The 20,025-nt window shown below is 38.2% G+C and overlaps 2 protein-coding genes across 3 annotated transcripts in view; one reads left to right on the plus strand and one right to left on the minus strand.

Annotated features, from left to right (window-relative positions):
- The window catches only part of mcph1 (microcephalin 1), a 49,291-nt gene that overhangs the window by 11,005 nt on the left and 18,261 nt on the right, over window positions 1–20,025 (plus strand). For both annotated transcript variants that reach the window (XM_061910306.1, XM_061910307.1), the window contains exons 11-13: window positions 572–609; window positions 730–892; window positions 958–1,035. In XM_061910306.1, coding sequence (XP_061766290.1) covers window positions 572–609; window positions 730–892; window positions 958–1,035 — 279 coding nt within the window. The remainder of the gene's footprint in view (window positions 1–571; window positions 610–729; window positions 893–957; window positions 1,036–20,025) is intronic.
- The window catches only part of angpt2a (angiopoietin 2a), a 21,968-nt gene continuing 3,426 nt past the window's right edge, over window positions 1,484–20,025 (minus strand). The window contains exons 2-9 of the mRNA XM_061910308.1: window positions 15,830–15,985; window positions 13,490–13,611; window positions 13,160–13,398; window positions 12,789–12,916; window positions 12,333–12,434; window positions 7,512–7,678; window positions 5,416–5,546; window positions 1,484–3,593 (exon numbers count right to left, since the gene is read on the minus strand). Of these exons, the coding sequence (XP_061766292.1) occupies window positions 3,433–3,593; window positions 5,416–5,546; window positions 7,512–7,678; window positions 12,333–12,434; window positions 12,789–12,916; window positions 13,160–13,398; window positions 13,490–13,611; window positions 15,830–15,985 (1,206 nt within the window). The 3' untranslated portion in view covers window positions 1,484–3,432. The remainder of the gene's footprint in view (window positions 3,594–5,415; window positions 5,547–7,511; window positions 7,679–12,332; window positions 12,435–12,788; window positions 12,917–13,159; window positions 13,399–13,489; window positions 13,612–15,829; window positions 15,986–20,025) is intronic.

The following is a 20,025-nucleotide window of genomic DNA, read 5'->3' on the forward strand; positions in this document are numbered from 1 at the left end:
CAGCATGATCTGATTGGTTTGGTCTCATCTAGTGGCCAATACTAGTGTAGTATTGATATTTTGAGCACTTTTATCAAATGTTATGCTAGAAAATGTTTAATTTAGCGTAAAAATGTTTTAAAATCACGCTTTAAAAAAATTTGGTATGTTATGAGGTAAAACCACAATATTTGAAGCACGGTGTGGCGTGGGATGACTATATCTAGGTATATTATTATAATATTGTGAATGCTCTGTATATATAGAAATTAATAAAGCATGTAAATAATATATTAATACGTAAATATAATAATACATATTGGCCACAATATATATTATTACATTAACCCATTTCAAATTCAGTAGGTGTGATATTTCTTGGCAACTATACTTTGATTTTGTGCATAACATTCACAAGTTTCTCTGGTCATAAAGTCACACGTATGTGGCTGTTGCAATAAAAATAAATTTAATGTCGCTGTCTAAATTAAAACATCCTAACGGGTATTTAAAGGCAAATTGATAGCAAATAAAATGTGATTCATAACCAAATATATTAATACATTTCTATCTCCTGTGTAATGTGTTGCAGTCATTTAGAACACTGGTCATGACAAGCATGCCTACTGAGTAAGTACTACTTAAGATTACATTCAGAAGCAAAATAAATGTCAAACACTTAGTGTTTTGATAATTTATGTGTAATTAGTGTGTTTCTCTTACACTCTTACTATTGTTTACCTCATCTAGCAAGCAGCAGACGGTGGTTCAAGTTGTGAAAACACTGGGTGGCTTTTCCATCACCAATCGAGTTTGCCAGAGCACAACTCACGTGGTTTCTGGGGAACACAGGCGGACTATCAATGTTTTGTTGGGCATTGCTCGTGGCTGCTGGATCATCTCTTTTGAATGGGTAGGTGGTTGTGGGTGTGTCCAGCAGTACATTACCAGAAGTTGATGTTTGTTATTGATTCTTAGATTCTGTGGAGTTTGGAGCAAAGGCAATGGCTTCCAGAGGAACCATTTGAACTTTCAGAGCAGTTTCCGGCAGCACCGGTGAGTACTTGTACCAGTACTAGATGATATTTCCACGAGTGCTGGCTGCTGACTATTGTACTGTATTTCCTAACTAGCAGCATGCATATTAGAATCACAAGCTTCCATTTGAAAACTGGGCAAACATGATGAATGATAGCAATTCCAGCTTCACTTGATCAGTGACTGTGTTCATGCATTAATCAAATTCGGCTGAACATTTTAGTAGTTTATTCATCTTCACATAAATAGTCTCTTTCTCGGAACAATATAATTTAAAAACAAAGCTTCAGAACATAAAAAAAATCCATTAAACCCACTTTGAGGAAGTGTAAAACACAAATTACTCAGTTTCCCCTCAGGGATTAATAAAGTACTTCTGAATGTGAAATACACCAGTTATCCTCTGCACATTTGTGTGATTAATGAATGACTCAAGTCTTGTAGATGAAAAAAAATATACAAACAGTTAAATTGACACATATTTATTATCAAAACAATGATGAATATGCATGCATGTGATTCTTTCTATAAGTGCCTTTTTTGATGTTCCTTGATTTCTAAGCTTTAGGATACTCTTATGTCTGTTCATATTGCACTTTAAATTAAGCATTTGTATTCTTTCAATTCTGACAAATACGTTTTGCATTGCACATCTGTTCTCTAATTACTATTGTCAATCATGTTCACTGTGCAAACCATTTTTGGCGCCAATAATTGCTCATAAGTGCAAGGCGGAAGTCAGTTTGCCGCCTGCAAGTTTTTATTGCCAGCCATCCATTTTCAGTGGGCTTGTTTTTCCTGAAGCATCCTGTGAGAAATGTGGATGTTGCCTCTTCCTGAACTCATGAGTCACTGTCCGCTCGCCTGCCACAGTGAGGTACTATACAAGCTTTTGACGTAGACAAATGTCAGCACGTTTTTGTCACGTTCATTGCTCTTGTTTTTCGCGGAACTACCTCTTTTCAGTTGTCGTGTCTATTTCTCAGTAGTATTATTTTCCTACAGTGCATTCTGAATGTCAATAATGTCCACACTTTATAGCTATAAAATAGCAAAACATTAGCATTTTTTGTACATTAAAGATGCTAAAACCAATCTTTGGGCCAATATATGCTAAGCTATCTAAACAAAACATCCACACTTTAGCTTTGTGTTGTAACTATATAGTGTAATATATAATATTCCTCAATAACAATATCATTAATAATGAATTCGTTTTACTCTAAAGACTTATAAAAAAAAAAAAAAAAAGGATCTTCAAGCCCCCTGCTGCACTTTGGACACCCCAAATGAAAGCAGTTTGCTGAATGATGCAAACGAGCAAGAAAAAAATATCCCACTTATAAATAATTAAAAAAAAGACATACAGCACAGTACTGATACATTCACCGTAAAAAATTGGAGATGTGTTGACCGGTCAGCCAGCTTTCGTGAAAAAGTATGTGATCAGCCATTGCCGATTAATGCCTTTAATTGCTGATCATCAACGCCAGACCTCTGGCAGGCAAGCTACGAGCAGCTAATTATGTGTCTCCATACACGATGTGGAGTCGCTACCCTAAGCTAATAATAATTGCCTCCGTTACAGCAAAACAACTGCATTTCTTAGTATCTTACGTTTTATCAAATATTATTATCTCTGGTCATATACTGTTGGTTTTTAGTACTATTATAATTCATTATTTAGTTTTCTCAAACAATTGTATATAATAAAAGACAATAAAAATCATGTTTAAATACTGTGTTGATTGTGTTAAACTGGCAATAGCATTCACCATAAATGTAGGAAAATGATGACAGTTAATACATGTGATCAGCGTCGGACTGTCGGTATTGGTACTGTTTGATCTCAGTGATGGATGTTTGGAATCGGCAGCAAAAAACGCTGATCGGAATATCCTTACGAGTAATGTTATCTTAACTGAATCTATATTATTTTCTCATTTGCCTTTTAAAAAATCTACAATAGTAACCTATACGAAACTGTTAATAAATATAAAGAGCCAACATGTTCTTGTTGTACCATTTCCACTCAAAAATGTATATCAATGTTGGTAGTATGTAATTATTGTATATGTTTAAATATAATGGCTGAACTTATTTATAAGATCCTTTTTTTATGGCTAAACTTAATAAATACCTTATTTTTTTCATTTTTTTTTAAATGTTATGTTTTGTTTTAGATCTTTAACTTGCTGATGCACCAAATGATGCTTTCCCCAATAGATACAATCTTTATTGTCATTGTACAACATATATAACAAAATCAAGTTTTTTCTAGAGTCTTTTTAGAAACGCCCCATGGTGCTTTGTGCTCAATGGACTCCATAGCTTAGTTTTGCCTTTTGCGCAAGTCTGTCTGAGTTTCCTTCCCAATCTTGCTTAAAGTGTGAGTGACACATAAAATGGTTAAACCTAGAAGTCTGTCGGTCTGATCATCATTGTTGTAGTCCTCAGTGAGTATCCTGAGCCCTTCCAGTAGTACCATTTGATGCCATTAAAGCGATTGGAATTTTGGCCCTGCTGGTAATACATGCCGTTTAAATTGGATGGACCGCAAGCATCAAACCACCAACCTGAAACACAGAACAGATTCAAGGTTTGACAGCATAGAAAAGGTGTGCCACACTTTTAGACTTGGAGAAAAAAAATGTTCGGGGGCTGAAAGCCTACTGCATGTAAAGTGTGTGGGTGTGTGTGTGTGTATATATATATATATATATATATATATATATATATCCATCCAATTGTGGTGTTTTGTGTTCATTCACAATCCTTATGTAAAACAAGAACACATATGCTTGGCTTTTTTTATGCATGCGAAATCGTAAATGGCTAGCAAACAATTGAGTCAACAGATCGATGGTCCTTTGTTGCGCTCATTCTTTTCTAAAAACATCCAGAAAGTGCTAACAATACTCAATTTACATGTCATGACCTGAAAATTAACCAAATATAAGTGATATTGTTATTATATGCGCCAACGCAGACAGACTATTTTAGCGCAGCATTGATAGCAGTGAGCTTATACTAGCTTAAGCTGCTATTGTTGACACACTAAGCCGAAGGCTGTTTCTGCTTCGTCTCAAATTTACTAAAATTAAATTCTAGATTATATTTTCTGCATCTGTCACCTGGTAGTAGACAAATGTGGCCATGGACCGACAGACTGGTCGACTTTCATGTCCCCGAAATGGAGAAATAGACCCTAAAAGTTGCTTCCTGCTGGAACTTTTTTTTAACCCTTTGTGAGGACTGTGATTAATTCTTCATCTAAACGGAATGATTTTTGCGTCTCATCTGTCGACATCCAAGCGATAGTGGAAATATTTTAGAATGTGTTTCGGTAATTTTGGTTTGTAATGGTTAGTTTGTATGTTTAGCACTTAGCAATGCTTTGGATGCTATAGTGTCACAATGAAACTGCACCCGTCACTTGGCTTCTAAAATGTATTGTTCATTTTCTTTTTGTTCGGGCTCAAAAATATAAAGAACTGTATCATAATTTTTCCAAAAGTAATTGTTGGTGCTCACAAAGTTTGCTTGATTAGCATTGTTGTTGATGGGGAAGGGCTCCGTGGTTCCAAGCAAGACGTCACGTGATCACATTACTGGCTTTCTCATTATCTCTTAAAATGGCTCAGGAATCTCTGAGATTGATACTATTCTGATCATATTTATCTATCTGCAAACTTCAGAAGTCTTTTGGCGTCATACATCAGATATTTGATAATAGCTTCAATATAGAGAGGCAACTAGTTTTTCACTCTACTGGTTCTTTTAAGTTGAAGCTTGTGGGTATTTGTACAATTTAAAAAATAATAAGTCTGGGGTTTGTCTTTTGCCATTTTGCTTAAGCTTATTTGCATGCAAGATTACATTTGTTTTTTATACATATTTGGTCTTCCATTTTGTTTGGCAACTCCGTTCTTTATTCTGCCTTTCAGTCTGTTTCGTTGTGAATGATATGCATGAAGAGCTTTCTGCGAGTGACCTCTCTTGGGAAAAAGAACAGGGTTAGGATTTTTTTTGCTTTCATGCTCACTTGACAGACCTCTAATGCAGTGGCAGACACACATTCTGGCAGCAGAGTTACAAGGCAATGGAGGGAGGACCTTAAAGCTACAAAAGGAGAAAAGGAAAAGCTGTTCCCAGGCTCTTTAATCTCAGCTGGTATAGTGACTGAAATCCCTCTAGAGTTGATCAGTGTTTAACTCTTCCTTAATTGTGCTCCTTGACCAGACAGAAAGAACATGAGCTCCTATAATGAATTTCCAGGATTTTTAGAAGATGTGCCAAGAATCGTTTGGAAGAGTAGGAATGTAAAAATGTCCCACACTTATTTTTGCATTTTATCCAGTGCTTAGAAATTTCACATCACTTAAGTGTTTTACTTACCCCCTGTTGTCAGTTGTGAGCATTTGCAAACACATTTGTCATTGTCTGCATCCTTTGTAGTGAAATCACTTCCTGGCTGCCCGATGCTGCTTATTTTGCCTGCTGTTCCACTGTAGCCTTTAAGGTGTATCCTGTAGAATGGGAAAGGAAATATTAAGGAAGAAGTAGAAGGAAGTCTGTTACTGTTGTTCCTCAAAACACAACTGACATACTGTTTTGTAACTTCACGCAATCTGTCAGCTTTATGGAATTTGTGTGCGTGTGTGTACTTTTAAGACGGTAGGTACTCTGCTTATTTTTCTTTTAGCGATAGAGAAGTATATCATAAAAATTAGTACACACCTCACATTTCCCCAACCATTTTATATGTATACATTTACTGTCCTCTGAAAAAAACCAATACCAGAGCTGCACAGATTGTTACTGGAATCCTCTTCCACTCCATGATGACATCAATGTTGGAACTGGAAGACGTTAAACACCTTGTGCTCTTCCAAATTCCTTCAACTTTTGGGTGACCAACAGGTGCTTAATTGAATTTAGGTCAGGAGACATACTAGGCCTCTCAATCACCTTCAGCTTTCTCAGCAAGACACTTGTTAGAGGTGTGTTTGGGCTTTTTATGCTCTAAAAAGACTCAGTTTCCCAAGGGTGGGTTTCTTTCCAATTCGGCTGCTTTGTCAAAAAAAGCTACCAGTAGCGTAAAACCGTAATTAAAATGAAAATGCAAGCTATACGATCGTTTGCGTCAACGTAAATGTCCTCACGCTGTATTTGTCTACATGATTACTGTCCGTTAATATCGTAAATGGTGCCATTTTGGGGTCCTTACACACACCATAATACTTGTATGCTGAAGCACAGCGCATCTGACTACGGTAGCCGTAAAGCTCCGACAATCCATCAAGTGGTGTGGCTTTCTAGCTTACCAAAGTCATACTAAAACTTTTTGACATTTTGAGCGTTGTGTGTAATGTTCAATATATTCTCAATTTAAAGTTTTGGTGTTGTTTACTGGCGTCATCTTGCAGTCTACAAGTATCGCTTATGTGTGACAGCCATCTACTGGTTACACTTATCAGTACACCATGTACCAAATAAAATGGCTTCAAGGTGAGGTTAGCACTGACAGAATTATTCCTTATATAAGGCGCACTGTCGATTTATGAGAAAATGAAAGGATTTTAAGTGCGCCCTACAGTCCGAAAAATACGGTATATTAGTATCGGCCTCTTTTTTTATCGGTATCAGCCTTTTTACATTTTTTTTTTAATTTTATTTTATTTTTGTGTGTGATTGTTGTCTGTCTATCTGTGTTGGCCCTGCGATGAGTTGGCGACTTGTCCAGGATGTACCCTGCCTTCCGCCCGATTGTAGCTGAGATAGACACCAGCGACCCCAAAGGGAATACGCGGTAGAAAATGGATGGATGGATTTTTTTTTTTTTTACAACAACATAACTACATTAGCTGATACATCACATACAAAAAATACCAGTATTTGATATTAGAAATAAATAAATTGTGAAGTAGACAGTAATAACCACAGCTCTGTTAATCTGTGCTGTGGTGCTTACACTGCCACACCCATTTGTACAATATTAGTAAGTCAACTAATGAAGTGGTTGAAGGAAATACTTTTTTAAAAACTGTCGGTGTTCGGAATTGATTGTTTTGCTGTGAGCGACTGAACAGCGTGATTTACTCCAGCTAATAGGGAAGGAAAATTATAATAAGAACAAAAGTATTATTCATCCATCCATACATTTTCTACCGCTTGTCCCTCTCTGGGTTGCGGGGGGTGATGGAGCCTATCCCAGCTGCATTCGGCGGGGTACACCCTGGACAGGTCGCCACTTCCTCGCAGTGCCAACAGAGATAGACAGACACTCACTAGGGCCAATTTTGTGTTGCTAATCAACTTATCCGCAGGTGCATGTCTTTGTAGATGATAATGCAGATTGTTTGCTAATAACTACTGTATATGAGCGAACACATTTAGCCGAAAGTTTAAAAAATGTTAAGCATAAATGGCACCTGGTATAGGACACATTTATTACCCAGAGTAAGTAATTAAATGTTGTGAACTTGGCTTACCTGTAGTTCTGTGTTTCACCATCAAGAGAAAACTGGTCATATTGGGAAAATGCCGAGTTTCCTTCCCAGTCACTCAATTGGATCCGTAGGATATATGAGTGCTTGCTTGACAGCATGGAGACAAATTCGTTTCCTAACCAGAATTCCCCCGAAGGATCTCCGAAACCCTGCACAAAGCACACAGGTTACTTAAAATTAAGTGTTGTTCAGTTAGAGGATTGATTACAGTACAACATATGAATGTGGCCTTGCTACAGAGAGAGATTATGTTTGACTATTAGCAAAATTTCATTACCGGTTTGCTGGGTTTATTTTTTAAGAATTTGCGTATTTGGGAAAACATTTCATTTACAGTGCATCTCAAATATATTATTATTTAGCCTCCAGCATCAACCTCATTTTAACTATAGTAGATTTCCACTGAATTATATGTGTGTATAACACTCAATAAACGTTTGGGAACTGAGGAAGCTAATTGTTGAAGCTTTGAAAGTGGAATTCTTTCCCATTCTTGTTTTATGTAGAGCTTCAGTCGTTCAACAGTCCGGGGTCTCCGTTGTCGTATTTTACGCTTCATAATGTGCCCCACATTTTCGATGGGAGACAGGTCTGGACTGCAGGCGGGCAAGGAAAGTACCCGCACTCTTTTTTTACGAAGCCACAATGTTGTAACACGTGCTGAATGTGGCTTGGCATTGTCTGGCTGAAATACGCATGAAAAACTCGGCGCTTAGATGGCAGCATATGTTGTTCCAAAACCTGTATGTACCTTTCAGCATTAATGGTGCCTTCACAGATGTGTAAATTACCCCATACCATCATAGATGCTAGCTTTTGAACCTTTGTGCATATAACAATCTGTTCCTCTTTCTTCCGCAGGACACAAAGTCCATGGTTTCCCCAAAAAATTTGAAATGTGGACTCGTCAGGCACATTAACACTTTTCCACTTTGCATCAGTCCATCTTAGATGATCTCGGGCCCAGAGAAGCCGGCTGCGTTTCTGGGTATTGTTGATAAATTGCTTTCGCTTTGCATAGTAGAGCTTTAAACTTGCACTTTCAGATGTAGAGACGAACTGTATTTAGTGAAAGTGGTTTTCTGAAGTGTTCCTGAGCCCATGTGGTGATATCCTTTAGAGATTGATGTCGGTTTTAGATGCAGTGCCATCTGAGGGATCGAAGGTTATGGTCATTCAATGTTGGTTTCCGGCCATGCCGCTTACGTGGAGTGATTTCTCCAGATTCTCTCAACCTTTTGATGATATTATGGACCGTAGATGTTGAAATCCCTAAATTTCTTGCAATTGCACTTTGAGAAACGTTGTTGTTAAACTGTTTGACTATTTGCTCAGGCAGTTGTGGACAAAGGGGTGTACTTCGCCCATCCTTTCTTGTGAAAGACTGAGCATTTTTGGGAAGCTGTTTTTATACCCAATCATGGCACCCACCTGTTCCCAATTAGCCTGCACACCTGTGGGATGTTCCAAATAAGTGTTTGATGAAAATTCCTCAACTTTCTCAGTATTTATTGCCACCTTTCCCAACTTCTTTGTCATGTATTGCTGGCATCAAATTCTAAAGTTAATGATTATTTGCAAAAAAAAAAAATGTTTATCAGTTTGAACATCAAATATGTTGTCTTTGTAGCATATTTAACTGAATATGGGTTGAAAATGATTTGCAAATCATTGTATTCCGTTTATATTTACATCTAACACAATTTCCCAACTCATATGGAAACGTGGTTTGTATATGTTTATATATGTACATATATATGTATATGTACCTATGTATATGTGTGTGTATGTATGTATGTATATATATATATATATATATATATATATATATATATGTATATGTGTGTGCGTGTGTGTATGTATACGGTTCAATATGAATGTGTATTGTTGCACCCCTAATAATATATGTGTGTGTGTATGTGTATATATATATATATATATATATATATATATATATATATATATATATACCCGATTGTAGCTGAGATAGGCGCCAGCGCCCCCCGCGACCCCAAAAGGGAATAAGCGGTAGAAAATGGATGGATGGATATATATAATTGTCATTACAATTTTCAGTACATTGCTGTAATACGAGCAGTGGCGCAAGTTTGGCAACGCATACGTATGGAGTACTTAAAAGCAGACACAGGGTAACCTAGAGGCTAAGAGGCAGAATGGACACTTTTTTTTTGGTTTAAAAACAAACTATAAATGTGAAGCTACAAACACTGAAGCCGTGCTCTAAAAGAGGTGCCTTAAACCATAACTAGCTAGATGGCAGGTAACGTACTCCTCGCAACCATGGCGACATATAAAGTACGTTTCTTACAAGTATAATCCCTGCAGTAAGAGTAACAGCTAAACATGCTTCACTACACACCATAGGAAGATACAATAGCTAACCACTAACAGCAAGCTAGAGCTCCTCAATGTAAACAAATAGGTGGATCTATACATACATCAATACTTGTCGATACCACAAAGATAACATCCCAAAAAATGTATTATCACAAAATCTTTAATTTTCTATTGTTTTTAAAGTCAGGAAACATCTCAATGGACACATACATTATGACCAATGCATGATCATCTACCTACTTAGTATTGGATTGATACCAAAATGTATAGTATCACCTAAAACAAATGTGAAGTATCCAAAAAACTAATTACAAAGTGCTTATTACATTTTAACGGAAGTGTAGATAGAATATGTTAAAACAGAAAGTATGCAGATATTAACAGTAAATGAACAAGTATATTAATAATCCATATTCTACCGCTTTTCCCTCATTATTTTAATGAACTAGAATGGGAAATGACACAGACACAATGTTACTGCAAACATCAGTAGCCACACGAGAAGCCTTTGTTAGCTTACTTACTACTGAAATAGAAGTTGTCTAAAATGTTCACTATCTTATTTTATGACAATTTGTTTATTGTAGTAAGGAACATATGTTTAATGTATCAAGATTTTCTGTTAAAATAAAGGCAATAATTAAATGTTTTTTGGTGGTCCCCTTTATTTTGAAAAGTATCAAAATACAATTTGGTATTGGTGCCAAAATATTGGTATCAGGACAGCCCTCGTGTGTGTAAGAGAGTTTGCCCAACCAGTCTACATGTGCTTTGTGGACTTGGAAAAAGCATTCGACCGTGTCCCTCGGGAAGTTCTGTGGGGAGTGCTCAGAGAGTATGGGGTATCGGACTGTCTTATTGTGGCGGTCCGCTCCCTGTATGATCAGTGTCAGAGCTTGGTCCGCATTGCCGGCAGTAAGTCGGACACCTTTCCAGTGAGGGTTGGACTCCGCCAAGGCTGCTCTTTATCACCGATTCTGTTCATAACTTTTATGGACAGAATTTCTAGGCGCAGTCAAGGCGTTGAGGGGTTCCGGTTTGGTGGCCACGGGATTAGGTCTCTGCTTTTTGCAGACGATGTGGTCCTGTTGGTTTCATCTGGCCGGGATCTTCAGCTCTCACTGGATCGGTTCGCAGCCGAGTTTGAAGCGACCGGAATGAGATTCAGCACCTCCAAGTCTGAGTCCATGGTTCTCTCCCGGAAAAGGGTGGAGTGCCATCTGAGGGTTGGGGAGGAGACCCTGCCCAAAGTGGAGGAGTTCAAGTACCTAGGAGTCTTGTTCACGAGTGGGGGAAGAGTGGATCGTGAGATTGACAGGCGGATCGGTGCGGCGTCTTCAGTAATGCGGACGTTGTACCGATCCGTTGTGGTGAAGAAGGAGCTGAGCCGGAAGGCAAAGCTCTCAATTTACCGGTCGATCTACATTCCCATCCTCACCTATGGTCATGAGCTTTGGGTCATGACCGAAAGGATAAGATCACGGGTACAAACGGCCGAAATTAGTTTCCTCCGCTGGGTGGCGGGGCTCTCCCTTAGGGTGAGAAGCTCTGTCATCCGGAAGGAACTCAAAGTAAAGCCACTGCTCCTCCACATCGAGAGGAGCCAGATGAGGTGGTTCGGGCATCTGGTCAGGATGCCACCCGAAAGCCTCCTTAGGGAGGTGTTTAGGGCACGTCCAACCGATAAGAGGCCACGGGGAAGACCTAAGGCACGTTGGGAAGACTATGTCTCCCGGCTGGCCTGGGAACGCCTCGGGATCCCCCGGGAGGAGCTGGACGAAGTGGCTGGGGAGAGGGAAGTCTGGGCTTCCCTGCTTAGGCTGCTGTCCCCGCGACCCGACCTCGGATAAGCGGAAGAAGATGGATGGATGGATGGATATTTATTTATTTTAGAATACAATAAATATTTATTGTCCACCGAAGTGGAAAATTGTCTTTGGCTCATCAACACAGGCGACAGACAGCATGTCATATATAAAACACATAACATACAATAAGAATGGAGGTTAGGTAAACACAGGAATGAAAGTAACTATAAATTAGGATCTAAAAGAGTATCGAAACAAGCCTTTGGCTACCATCTGGCAAATTTACATTTTACATGTTCATTATTGTGCATTGTTGCATGCAACAAAGAAAAAAGAAATGGTCACTACCTATCAGGAGTTGTATTATACATCTATGAACAAGCCTATTGGTGTATCTAGTGGAACAGGCAAAAGTAAAGTTGGAGAAAATGTGGTCGTTTTTAAATATTTAATGTTTCTGTGCGACCTGGTAGCAAATGCGTCACAGACGGTTGGGGATCACAGCTCCAAACCAATGTGAGTCACTAGACCCAGAAAACACTCTAATCCAAATCTTGAAAAGCTTTGTGAATTTGCATTGAATCCTGTAGCCTAGGTTTTTCTTAAGGAAAGAATTTCCCACTTCGCCGCTCCTTACTTTTTTATACTCTTGCCACGTACGGTGAAAGTCAACACTGCCATCAAAGCGTTTTTGTAGTATCGTCCAACCACCTCCCTCCATTTCCATGTCACAGAAAGCCTGAATACAAAAGGAAAAGAGGGATGGTCCAGTTAATAATTCTACTACCGTGCTTTGCAAATGCTCACACTCTTAGCCAATAAAGCTGATTCTGATTTAGAACTGATTAGTGGCATCACGTTAGCTGCACAAATAGTCAGGTTTTTCATGCTGAAAAGTATCTAAGGAAATCATAATTTTAGCTCAAGCATGCACATCATCATAGGGGTTTTCAGGCAGTTTAGTTTGACTTTTTTAGATGTTTGAACAGTTAGGCCAAAGCTGCTATGGACCATATCTCCTTGGATGGGTGGAGAACTTGTTCCTGAGTATGACGTTTCATAAACACTATCTTGTAAAACTTTGTATGCTTACCTTAACCTCCAGGGTAGTATTAGGCAAAGTGAGAGTATAGACCCCACTCTTGGTGTTTCCCGATTTGAAGACCGCAGCACAGTCCATGAATGTGGTGGGCGTATCCTGCATCATAGGGGTTTTTGTCTCTGTAAATTGAAAAACAACCGAGTTAGGACTGATTCTATTAAACAACATTGCACTCTAGCTAATCTCATTTTTTAACACAAAGCCTACATCAGCTATGTATGGTACTGGTTGCCAAAATGTCCATTATAGCTTACAGATTTGTGTCATATTGATACATATTGTGGTTAGTCTCATTTCCCGCCAGTAGTTAAAAAATATATTTTTAATCCGACAGAATACATTCAGTTTGTCTGGTGACCCACCTCGGGCTGTGCCGATAGAGAAGGTGTAAATTAGGTGGTTGACAGTCTCCAGGAGCTCCTGTTGCTGATGCTGCAAGACACTGTTGTTGGAAGACACTCTGAGCAACTGCTGCTCCAGCTCGCCAATGATGGCTGTCTGCCTTTGTATTAATGTTTGAAGCTGTTCCTTTTCTTCTTTAAGCACCTTCTGCTCTCCCTTCCTCTGCTCCTCCAAATCTTTTACCTTCTTTTCCAGTAAGCTGAGAAAATGAGTAGTGTATGTTAATAGTCTAAAAGTGCTGTTTTAAAAAGTGTGTTTGTAAAACTAGGCAATTGCTCTCACCACCTCACCTGTTTTTGTCGCTGAGTTTGTTTATTTCATTGGTTTGGACAATGAGTTGTTTTTCCAACTTATTTGTTGACAAGGAATTCTCAAGGAGTTGTCGCTCGAGTCGCGTCGTGTGAATGATTACCTGGAAACACAAGAATATAGTCAGTCCTGTGCATAACCCAGGTTACCTGGAAATACAAGAATATAGTCATGTGCATAACTTAGGTTTTTATAACAGTTCCATTTAATGGAAAAACTCTTGATTATAATTTGTGATCCACTCAGACTCAACATTCAGAATGTAAACTGTCCTATTGTAGACCGATATAGTATCCCTCACAGCAGCATTGCGTTGCCATTGGTGATGTGCAGATCAAAGTAACCAGCACCTCCCATGGGTTATGAGCTGAATCTCAACAAAGAAGCACTGGGAAATGTGTGTTATTATTGGCCCCTATGGTGGAACCCTGCTTGCAAAAATAGAAAGGTTAGTCCTTCAAGAATATATAATGTAAAATAATACAGAATATTGTTCAATGCTGCTGCTCTAAAAGTGTTTTGTAGCAAAACAGATTTATCGAGTAAATCTTTCCCTTTCCCTGCAGCACACTGAAAGTCATTTGCAGCTAGGGACAGGCACCGTTCACATTTCAACCGATACAGTACAGATTTCTGGTACATGGGAATCGATATCGGTGCCCTACGGTACCAGTTTTCGGTACTGTTGTGTGTGTTCATGTGTTACTAAATATTGTTTTAATAATAATTTTAATATTTTTTTATTAGAGGTTTAACAACAAAATGAAAAAAACTTTGGTCTGTTTGTTAAATCTTTATTTTTTACTTCTGAGTCTTATTTATAATATTTATTATAAAGGTGACTGCATGCATTTGCAATTCCTCTTGAGAGATAGAAGGCGTAGTTCTTTATGTGAATGTGGTAATGGTGACTGAGCGCTTTGAGTTCCTTAAGAAGGTAGAAAAGCGCTACACAAGTACAACCCATTTACCATTTTATTGACTGTGCTTACTGTCTGTATCAGCTGACATTCACAGACCGACCACAGACTCTTCCTGACAGCTCTTCTCGGATGAAAAAGAAACTGCTACAACTCAATGAGAGCCCGCAAAATATCTTAATTGAGCAATGTTTATATGAACTCTGTCACGTTTGATTCCCTGTACTTTTAAAGTAAACTTTGCCCATCCATTTTCTTCTTTAGGGTTAAGACATCGGTGTATGTAGCAGGCAGCGCCGATGTTTCCTCTTCGCATCCATTGTGCGATATTCCCCTCCTCTTCTCTGCGTCGTTGTCTTCCTCTAGCCGCTTGTATTTTACATAATCGGACGGATCAGCCGGTGGGCTTGCTTCCATTGACAGAGGGACAGGACAGCCTTGTGGTTTTGGAGTAACAACAGCAGCAGCAGCTTCGTCGCCGCTCGTGATTGAGCAACTGTTTAACAGGATGTCCGTACCAGACTAGTTCATGTCCAAAAGTCACCATATTGTTGCCAAAACAAACTTATCGCACTCGCGCAACACAAAGTAAAAAAATACACTTAGGAAATAAGAAACGGCAACAGCAAGAGTAGCCAGCAGAGCAGCACAACCAGAGAAGCGTGCACGTGAAATAGAGGTACCGAAACATGGCACTGTTTGGTTTTGGGTGAATCGATACCTGGTCGTATCGATTGAATTCGGTCGGTGCCTATACAAGTACCAAATTCAGTACCCATCCCTATTTGCAACACAAGTTTAGTCCTAAAATGTTGTTTTGTATTTTTGACCATACTTAATTGGCTGTGCCCTGTTTTGTTGGATTAAGTCAACACAAGCTTATTTTGAAGCTCTTGAGTGAAGAAAAAACACCATTTGCAAAATGGAAAAATGTGACAGGAAAGAGAAACAAAATTCCAATGGAGCAGATGTACCTTAACTTGGGGAAACTAAAAAATGTGTGTATCCCACAATTGGTAAATTAACAGGTTGGGGACTTTGCCTTTAATTTCCCAGTTTGAGAGGAACTGAACTCAGCAAAAAGCAGCCTGTTTACGTGGATTCTAACACTGTCTCTCCAATGGATCTGTTGTCTTTGAAAAGACGGATGTCTGATTGTGACAAACTGATATACTCTTTCTGTGGGAATACAAGTGTGTTAATAACAGGAAATGCTCTACAGTTGGCTCACATAAGGTCATTGATGTGAAGCCACAATAATAAACTGACACATTCATTCCTGTTTTTTTACATATTCTAACATTGTAGCTGTACAGAGCATCAACACATAATGTATTTTATATTTGTATGAACAGATTGTCTTGGTGTCATTTTATACTGTTGCATCAAGGCTAGCCTTACCTGTGCCTCAACGTTGGTGAGTTTCCTTGTTTGCTCTGCAGTTTGACTAAGCAGGTTTGTTCCTATTTCAATCATTGTAGCCGTGTGATTTTGTACCGCACTTTGTTGAATTTGGACTATGTCCTTCTTCATGCTTTCTTGGATGTAGTTCTGTAGCTGTAGCACAAAACAAAGAAAGGGTTCTGAGAGTTGTAAAGTACTGTATCTTTATTTGATAAAACCAGTTACCGACCACAATCAATAAACAGCCATATATGCAGTATAACATTTCTTAGGACCGAATAAACACCGATACCATGCCTTGCTTGCTGAAGGGACTCCAAACTGTTCCAAAGTCCACATCGGCCCACTTTCCTGTCTGAGGCATGTTCTACACATCCAGCAGCACCGATTCATTGCAATATCAATGTTATTTGTGTAATCAGTTTAAACTACATAATACTAATTTACAGTGGTTCTTGAAGCTATAAACATATTGTGCTGATATAACTAAGGTATTTGCATATTATTCAATAAGACCTTCTCTTACTTCCGATGATCCACTCAAACAATTTAACCAAAGAATTGTAATCATGATCATGCAGTGTCACGATGAGAAAAGGTCACTGTTGTCATTTTACCTTGATATGTTCCTATGTACCTTACAGTATTGCCAGATTTAGACTAAGACCAATCATTAAGTTATTTCCTTCTTTGTGTTCCAGAGTGGCAATCAGGTCACACGATTCGTAAACAGGATGGAAGTGTTGAGTGAGGAGTTACATCCTTCATGACACGATGACATAGGTTAGAACTGGAAGCTCGCTTCAGTTGAATTATTGTATCTGCAAACAATTTGCATAACAATTTTACAAATACATCAAAAAGATCTAATGGTAGCATATTTATTTTGTCATCATCGCCTGGCGGCCATGTGACTCTTTGAATTCTTGCCAGGAAGTCTCGTTTACAGCTAACGATCTAATCAGTTGTTTACTCCGCTGGACCCCGAGGTATCCAGTTAAAAATAACTGTCTTCCTCATTCACACAAAAATTTGACATCACATTTCCTGGTCCGTTTATATTCAACATATTTCCCCATTCAGCTAAGAGTACTCTCCTATCAGTAATTTGTTGTCTAGCTACTGCAAATACTACTTGACCTGATGTTGAAACTCACATTGAAACTAGATCAATTACAAGGACGTTATATTGTTTTCATTCATTTTGGATGGAAGTGATGGTTAAATTCAGTGTTTCGCAATTATTTTCTGTCATGCCCCTCGAAGGGACAACATATTTGTATACCCAATGTATTTACCTGTACGTGTCAAGTTAGTTATTGACTAACTTCACATAAAGAGCTTATTCTTTTTGAGGTCTGCTCTCTTGTAGATGTTGTGTTTTTCTTTGTTTCTTGCATTGAACAACGAGAGCACACAAGTCAAATTCCTTGTGTGTTAAACATGCTGGGCCAATAAATATAAATCTGATATTATTTATCATAATTTACCTCCTGTAATAACAGTAAAACCATACTTTGTCATATTTCTTTCTCCGCATGTTGAATAATCCGAGCATTGCTGCCACCTAGTTGTATGTTTGTGTATTGTTCAAGAATGATTAAAGACGTTAATACTGAAAACCTGCTGACATGTCGTCGAACCCAATCAAAGGACCTAGTTTAGTTATTTTTTTTTTTTTTTTTAAGTTATTCAGCTAAGTAGATACTTTTTTTCACCTGTATCAGAAAGTCTTAATCGGCAAGTACGGCTTTAAAGAAAAAGTGACAGCATTTGTGTTTTAATCCCCCATATTCACCCAAGGAACAGAACTCCCCCTCATGGTGTCACAAATTGTGTGTTTATGTGATGAGTTAAAGTTAAATTTGCGAAATGCATAAAATAGAAATAACGTGATACTTTTTAGTACAGTATGTATTTTATGTTTTTTTTGTTTTCTATACTGTGATAATAATAATTAGATAGACTTTATACCCTTTCGCACACCCAAAGCGCTTCACAATACAACCCATGATTTAGTTCATTGTGTCACACTGGTGTTAGTAGGCTGCAGATGCAGTGACAGTTTATTGATATAAGTGTGACTGCCAAACTCTCTCACTGTTCAGCACCCCTGTATTCATCAACCCCTTTAAAATGGAAACTTATGTTTCATGGTTACCTGTACTGTCAACACAATGTACCATCTCCCATTTGTTTTGTACAGGTATGTTTAATTAATTAGCACTACAATATCATGATAATTGAACTTTTCTGACATGGTTCTTATTCTACTTATATGTCTCAAAATGGAAAAACACACCAGATCAGTGTTTTTCTGATCCGTTTCGTAGGGAAATGAACTGTTTGCTTCATGCAGCTGATTGAAGAGTCTTAAAACCGAACTAGTCAAAAAGTTGTAACGCTAGAATACATAAGAAAGAACAGTAATTCTTCTTTCTCTTTGGTTGGGCTGCTTCATGAAGAGCATCAAATAAATTCCCCACAGAGCTCCTCTTTGTAAAGGATCGTTGCTTGGGTTCTGTCACGAGAATATAATTGTGCCATCAAACTGTGAAGTGTCTGTTCTGGCTCGCTTAATTAAACACTTTTTTAAAAGGCGCCGCAAAAAATAGCCCCCCTTTTACATCCTTCAAGGAATGGTTCAGCAACCTGAAAGGGAAGTACATTCAGAGACATCTGAAAAGTTTTGTAAAAGCCTGGAGGGTTTTTTTTAACTTTGTCTTTTTACATTTAGTGATTAAAAAAACCCATTTTGCTCAAAGCATGTAGTAGCTAGTAGCTACCCATCACAACTTTTTCAAGTCTAATACTGATAATGCCCAAAGCATGGTTCACATTGTGCAATCCTTTTTTTGCTTTATATTTAAACTTTAAAACACTTAAGCTTTTAACAGATTTTTTTTTTATTAGTCATCAGATTTAACGGCACCCTTTAAATGGAAGCAAAGGTTTGTGCGAATGGGGTTAAATAAGACTTAAACGAATGAAAAAGGAAACTGTTCACAATTAGAGAGTTCACCAGTATGGGGTTTATCTCAATGATATAGTAAAACAATTGAACTTTTAAATTACTTAATTGTAAATTAACATACTAATAATAGAATGTCCAATGGGCACATTGTACCTGTCCTTTTAAGGCACTCACAAATTCACCTCAACATGAGGTGCATACAATTTTTTACATTTTATCCCTCTTGGCTGTCAGTCTGCTCTTCTTGCTCCTCCGGACGCTGTGCTGGAGAGCCTCTCAGACTCCGTACTAGCTGAAGGTATACAAAAAAAATCTTCCTAAACAGCAATCACTTGAATGACTTGTTGTGGCTCACCAGTCTTTCTAATATAGTTAATTGTTAATTCTCTGCATACTCCTTACCATGATGCTTTTACAAATGTTTTAGCAAATGTGTGGCTATTGACACCTTTGAGACACTCGAGTCGCACAAATTGCACTCTGCAATTTCTCTATTCTTTGCATGTAAAGTAACACCATTGAAATGACAACTGTGGTCGGATAGTTACCCTAAGCTCTTGCAAATTGTTAGCTATCTAATCAACTAAAATGCTTTGCAAACGCTTTGTTTCCATTTGTCATATTTAGTTAGCTTTTACGTGATTGCTTGGATCTTTGTATAAGAAGGGAAATCCAAGTTACTAAATTTAGTCAGTACAATCAATACAATTCAATTGGACCATCCCTAACATGTCTAGTGACACAAAATTCTGGGTACATTTTCAGAATTTTGGGCCCATGATGAAGTCTTTAGTAGTGTTGGATGATTATAGCAAAAATAATATTACAATTATTTTTGATTGATATTGTAATCACGATTAATAACTCCATTATTCATGAATTTGAAAATATGAGATTGTAGCTGAGATAGGCGCCAGCGCCCCCCGCGACCCCGAAAGGGAATAAGCGGTAGAAAATGGATGGATGGATGGAGTATTTATTGTACCACCAAAACACAACTTTAAATATACTGTAGTCAAAAGAACAGGTAAAATAACAATACAGTAAGAACAAATTTAATTAACAATAGCTATATGAAACACAATAACACTACATTTTTATGTATTATCCATCCATCCATTTTCTACCGCTTATTCCCTTTCGGGGTCGCGGGGGGCGCTGGCGCCTATCTCAGCTTCAATCGGGCGGAAGGCGGGGTACACCCTGGACAAGTCGCCAC

The sequence above is a fragment of the Nerophis ophidion genome, linkage group LG09, assembly GCF_033978795.1.
Source record: "Nerophis ophidion isolate RoL-2023_Sa linkage group LG09, RoL_Noph_v1.0, whole genome shotgun sequence".
Lineage (NCBI taxonomy): Eukaryota > Metazoa > Chordata > Actinopteri > Syngnathiformes > Syngnathidae > Nerophis > Nerophis ophidion.